The sequence below is a fragment of the Panthera leo genome, chromosome E3 (genome assembly GCF_018350215.1).
Source record: "Panthera leo isolate Ple1 chromosome E3, P.leo_Ple1_pat1.1, whole genome shotgun sequence".
In the NCBI taxonomy this organism is placed as follows: Eukaryota; Metazoa; Chordata; class Mammalia; order Carnivora; family Felidae; genus Panthera; species Panthera leo.
In genome coordinates, this window is record NC_056694.1 from 17,414,152 (window position 1) to 17,420,379 (window position 6,228).

Genomic DNA, 6,228 nt, shown 5'->3' on the forward strand with positions numbered 1-6,228 from the left:
AAGTTACAGGAAAAGAGAAAAGAGGAACTGGACCAAGGTCTCATGCTAAGAATAGAGGAGCGAGGATTAGAGCCCCTTAAATTTTTGAGGAAAATTAGACTTACATGAAAGCCTAATTTTTATATGGAAGCACTGGTGATAAGAGCAGATTCCTTTCTCTTGCCCCAGTTGAAAGGTATTGATCGGCTTCTTATATCAGACAGAAGGAGATTTCCCATGTTATGGTAAAGGTAGTCCAAGTTTTCATTGCTTTGGGCAAGATCCTCCACTTTGTCGGGCCTGTTTCCTTATCTCTGAAATGGAAATGGTGAAGACTTGTCTCTTGAGGTCATTGTGAGGGTTAAATAAGATATCCTTGCTCCTAGTATGTAGTAGTCACTCAAGAAAGAAACTTACACTTTAGAAAGAAACTAAATCATCAATGGAAGAGATGGAGACTCAAGAACAAGAGTGCAAAAATTTTAGCCTTGGAATAACTCAGTCTCCAATCCGAAGATACTGGTCCCTGCCAGCACCAGAAGGGGATCATATCTGGAACCATTTTCCCACCCCCCACCCCCAGGTACACCTGCTTCCACCTGGCTCTTAGGAGTAAGTCACCTGATCCCAAGGAGGCCCCCTCTTCACCCCATTCACAGCCACAGGGACATCTGTGAAACACATTTTATTATACAAAACAAGGTGCATCAAAAATTCAGTGTGAGAATAGCTCTGTATTCCAAGGGCTAGTGACTGGATCCTCTCCCTTAAAACCTCCGCACCCCAAACCCTTACTAGAGAGTCAGGTTGGGCACACAGGCCCTCAGTCTCCAAAGATCTCCAGCCCTGGCCCAGGAGAGTGAGAACCAGACGCAGAAGCTTAAGTGTGGGTCTAGGGCAGTGGGGCAGGCACTTGAACCTCCAAAAATAGCGAGGCTCCTCCTAGGAAAGAGTGGACCTATGTCTGGGTTAGAAACACCCAAATCCTTCTCTTCAGCAACTAAAGCAAAAATGTGGAACCCATCAAAATCTGGAGATGGGGAAAAGCTTTCTCAAAATGCCAACCATAAAGTAGATTCTACAAAAATAAAGCAAGAGTTAGCTACCTTCTGAGGCAGCTGGGTGGGTGTGTAACCTCTGACTTCCACATCCTGTACAGGGTTAAGGTGTTAAGGGTCAGCACCAAAGGTCTGACCAGGGTCTCCCTGCCTCCCCTCTAGCTACATGAGACTTGGACTGAAGACCTTTTACTTCCTCCTCTGCTCCTCCCAGCCCAGATATAGACAGACTGGGATAGACTGACAACGAGGAGAATCCCTGGGAATGTAAAAGCTGCCCCCGAGGCACACCCCAAAGGACTCGGAAACCAGGAGTCTGGTCTCTACCTGGGAGTGGCCACAGGGGTGGCTCCTGGCAGGGGCAAGGAATGGGGTCTGTGGACCTGGGTCCTCTTGCAGACCGGAGGGAGGCAGTGTTTACAGTAGTGGTTGACATCAGCCTCACACAGCCTGCAGCTCCCCCTGCAGGCGACTCAGCTCCTCTAACTCTTGCTTGTGGCGGTCTGTCTTATGTGCCACCAAGGAGCGATAGAAATGCAGGGCAAAGGCCACGAATACAAGCCCCACAGGTACCATGATTGCTGTGGAGGCCATAGCTGCTTGCCAGCCTGGTCCATGGGCTCCTCCACCAACACATGCTTGCCGGGGTGGGCAGGCCTCAGATGGCTCAGCCTGTGATGGGGCTACAGAAGTAAAGGATGGCTTGAAAGCTGGACTAAGGGAGGTGGTCACTGGTGACAGAGTCCCAGGCACCTGGGAGGCAGGTACCAAAGGGGCTGGTGTGCCCGAGGGTGCCCCAATGGGCACAAACTTGACCCAGCCAACCAGAACAACTTCAGCGAGGAAAAGGAAGGTGCCCAAGGCAGTGGAGAAGCCCCAGGCCAGCTCCACATAGCGGTGGAGTCGCTGGTGTGGAGACTGGTGGACAGAGTTGAGGTTGTGGATGTTGCTAACGGCTTCTATGTGGGGCAGCAGACAGGTGGAGACCATGAGTGCAAAGAGGTGCACAGCCACTAGCACGGTGGTGCAGGCACTAAAGGCCACCAGCAGGCCTGGCGGGTATTCGTGGTTGCTCTCCAGCTGTACCTCCACCATGGCCACCTGTGGGGACAGAGATGGATTGAGTGCCTATAACCTCTTTGGCAGTAGAGGGTTGTTTTACCTGTTGGTATACATTACCAAGGTATCCCTAGGTGCCTGGCAGGAAGAAGGTGCTTAGTCTCTGTTGAGTGAATGAATTGGTAGCCTCGGTAAGGCTCTGTCCTGTACTGGCTTTGGTTTCTGCACCTGGCTATTGAGAGAGCTGGATGACACATTTCTGGAAATCTTACCTTGTTATCACCTAGGGGTTAAAAAACAGATTCTGGAGCTGGGCCAACTGGGTTCACTCTCAGCTCTACAAGCTGACAAGTGACATATAGCTCAATGCCTTAATTTCCTCATCTGGAAAGTGGGGATTGATAATAATATCTACCTGCCTTACAGGGTTGTTGTAAAAATTAAATGAGATAATGTACACCAAGTAATAAGAATAGTATAAGGCACAGAGTAAGTGCTAGTTAATTGTGTTGTTATTATTAATTATTAACTGTTATTAACACTAGTGTTCTTAACACTGTCAATAGTGTTATTAACACTGAAGTCTGGGGTGCCTGGGTGGCTCAGTTGGTTAACTGGGCCAACTTTGGCTCAGGTCATGATCTCATGGCTCATGGATTCGAGCTTCGCGTCGGGTTCTGTGCTGACAGCTCAGAGCCTGGAGCCTGCTTCAGATTCTGTGTCTCCCTCTCTCTCTGCATCTCCCCCACTTGCACTCTCTCTCTCCCTCTCAAAAAATAAACATTAAAAAAATTAAAAACAAAACAAAAAACACCGAAGTCTAAGGCTAGTGCCTGCAAATTGGTATACCATGAATCCAAGCCAGCTTTGCACATGTTTTGCTTGGCTCATACACTGTGTTTTTTAAGGAATTAGGTTGAACTTTTAAAACTCTAGAGATTTCAGGGCACCTGGATGGCTCAGTCAGTTAGGCGTCCAGCTTTGGCTCAGGTCATGACCTCTCGGCTTGTGAGTTTGAGCCCTGCATTGTGCTCTGTGCTGACAGCTCAGAGCCTGGAGCCTGCTTCAGATTCTGTGTCTCCCTCTCTCTCTGCCCCTCCCCTGATCATGCTGTCTCTCAAAAATAAATAAACATTAAAAAAAAAAAATTTTTTTTAACTCTAGAGATTTCATATAAATATCTCTATTTCTGGATCCTCTTGAAAATTTGGAAGATCTGGTTACACTAGGCCCACATTCCTGCATGGCAACTACCAGCTAGAATTGAGTCATGACTGCTCCCCTGCTCCCTTTGGACAGGTCATGGGGTCTCCTGATAGCCACAGTCCCCACCCAGCCAACTTGGAGTCCATATTAAACTGCCTGTCCTTTGCAAACATTTGCGCTGGTGATCCTGTTCTAGGCTTGTGTAAATTTGGATTCTAGAGTCAGACTACCTAAGTTCAAATTCTGCCACTTACTTGCTGTGGGATCCTGGGCAGGTGTCTTAACATCTCTGATCCTGTTTTCGCATCTGTAAAATGGCCATAGTAGTGGTACCTACTTCATAGAATAATAAACGTGATGCACGTAAAAGCTCTAAGCACATTGCCTGGTACTGCATGACAGTGTAATACAATTTGTATGTTATTCTAACCCAGGCTACCCAGATACCAGAATCTGGATCTTTCCCCATGCCTAGTTCTTACAGGATCCATTATATTGCTCTGGGGCTGAGAGAAAGAAGGTACAGAACCTGGAAGGTGGTGGTAGGAAGACAAGGCTAAGTATTTTGGGAAATTGGGCCATGGTGAGTGTTAGCAGGTGTTTTCCACTGACAGTGATCTGGGCCAGGCCTAGTCCTGGTTTCTCCCAGAGCCTGACCCAGTCTTGCTCTCCCCTGGCCAGAGTGGGGCCAGTCTGCCCCCAGAACCTACTCATCTGGTCTTTTGATCCTGCAGAGAAGGTCCTGGTGCTTAAGCTGTCACCTCAGCAACATGCAAGTCCAGCAGCAGGCCAGATTGTCCCCTTGGGAACAGGCTGGACCATGGGATGGATGGGGGTGAGGGACCTCTCTCAGCTAGGTCCAGGAAGTTGCTTCCTTCCCTCTCCAGTCTGTACAGGAGAAAAAGAGCCACTTCACTGTCTCTAGCTGACCCCACATCAGGAAAACTGGACTGGCCTATGGATACTGGGTCCCTATACAGAAAATGATAGAACTCGGATGACCCTTAAGGGTAGACTTTTCCTCTCATCATTCAAATACATAGGCTATGGTAAAGAGAAAGAGGCAGAGACTAACCCAAATCACCTAGTGTTGTGACTCCTCTATCCCCATGTCCGTATGTTCCTATGAAGACTCCCCACCAGCTTGCTTGCTTTTTCCTGTTGTGTTGGTGGGGAAACTCTGGACTAACAGAGTCCAGTGATCCTGGGCCCTAGTTCATTCTGTATCCTTCATCTGCTGAGTGCTCTTGGCAGAGGCACTGCCCCATTCTGGGCCTTGGCTTCCATGCCTCTCCAATTAACAGACAGGCTGAGCCATCTCTGATGCGTGTCTTGTTCTGACATGCTGGGATCTAGAGTTTGATGACAAGAATCAGCTCATCCTGGGGCGGGTACTTGCAAGCTACAGAGAGCGCACCCTCCATGATCTCAGTTTCCCACTGGACTGCGAGGGGGAGGATGCCTGTTCAGGGTCACACAGCTGGCCACAGGCTGGGAGGAGCCAGGGTTTGTGTCTGCTGACTCCTCCTGACCCTGAGATTCCCTCAGTCCCATTTCCTCCGCTGGGCCTGTTGGCTGATATCATCCTCCCACACCTGCAGTTTATCAGTTCCGAAATCACATATCAGCTTCCTAATCAGCTTCTTTCCCCAGCAGCTTCCTCACAGGCATCCTCTCTGCTCAGAGCTGTCCTGCGTTACACCAAGCACTCTTTGTGATTGCTAGGAACTGGCCACCCTCCTTGGGATGGGGCCACCTTCAGCTGGGTGACTACGTTTATTCATTTTTTTGTCTTTGACTCTCCCAGCCCTGTTTTTATAGCTCCCACCAAACTCTGATTTGCCTTTGAATCTCTCATGGCAACCTAGTAAGGACTTCTGCCTGGGACCGTGCTCCTTTGGGACCTCTTTGCCCCACCCTTGCATATATATCCCCGTTGGTGATTTGTCTCCCCTCAGGACACCTTTCGGGCTTGTTTATCCTCCTTCTGGCCCGGTTTATGCTAGGGGTCTTCTTACACACTTACTTACACACACACACACACACACACACACACACACACTCAGAAAAAGGGACTGGAGTAGTCCCTTGGGACCTTGTTTGTACTCCTTTACCTCTTAAAAACCCCTTCCTCTGTCCCGTCTCCCGTGGGTACCCGTTTACTTCGTCCACGACCCCATGCCCCCATGTGCCTCACCCCCACCCTGTGCGCCCCTTCCCTCCCCTCACCATGGCGAAGCCCGAGAGCAGGGCAGACGTGCGGCTGGAGGCTTTGAGCTTGGCCCGGCTGAGGTAGAGGCGGCGCCAGCTGAGCGCCCGCAGCGAGTGCTGACTGGCCCCCATGAGGTCCAAGTAGCCCCGGTGCACGAACTCTCGGTACGTGGCCGAGCCCGCGGGGCTCTCGGCCTCCGGGTTCAGCGGGGCCTGTTCGCCCGCGTCCCCCTCGCCGCCCTTCATCCTGGGGGCCGCAGCACTGGGCGGGCTGGGCGGTCACGGGGGCCCCGAGTCGCCCTGGGGGCCCCAGGAGGGCAGGCCCCGGCCGGCAGAAGGCCCCATCCCACGGCGGGGCTAGCGGGGATGCGGGCGGCGGGCTCCCACGAAGAGGCGCCCAGGCGAAGCCGAAAGAGCAGGCGTCTGCAGGGAGACCTCGGGGCCAAAGCGGGACAGCAGAGGCCGAAACCGGAACTAGGACGGAGGCGGAGTCGGAGCGGCCACATGATGGGGTGGAGCCGGGGGACTGTGGGCCGAGATCCCGAGGGACCCCGCGACCCAAGGCCACTTCACTATCGCCCAGGTGCCGGAACCCCGAGGAGGCAAACGCCTAGCCCCAGCGTGTGACTTGGGGGTCCCCGAGCCCTGGACCATTGAGGCACATCTGGACACCCCCTAGATGTCCAGACCTCCAATCCCCTCCCCCCTAAATGAT

The 6,228-nt window shown here is 51.7% G+C and overlaps 1 protein-coding gene across 1 annotated transcript; it reads right to left on the reverse strand.

The window, feature by feature from the left end:
• Nucleotides 1–649: 649 nt before the first annotated feature.
• On the reverse strand, nt 650–5,976 carry ORAI3 (ORAI calcium release-activated calcium modulator 3). Its single transcript, XM_042921159.1, has 2 exons — nt 5,532–5,976; nt 650–2,138 (listed from the first exon to the last, which is right to left on the reverse strand). The coding sequence occupies exons 1-2, from the start codon at nt 5,757–5,759 to the stop codon at nt 1,479–1,481; spliced, it is 888 nt and encodes a 295-aa protein (XP_042777093.1). The 5' UTR covers nt 5,760–5,976; the 3' UTR covers nt 650–1,478.
• Nucleotides 5,977–6,228: the final 252 nt, after the last annotated feature.

Bases quoted from the DNA above. Each gene is read 5' to 3' on its own strand.
- ORAI3 (XM_042921159.1), bottom strand. From the start codon at position 5,759: ATGAAGGGCGGCGAGGGGGACGCGGGCGAACAGGCCCCGCTGAACCCG. The intron at 2,139-5,531 runs GTGAGGGGAGGG...CTGTCCCCACAG, and splicing joins TGCTCTCGGGCTTCGCCATG to GTGGCCATGGTGGAGGTACA.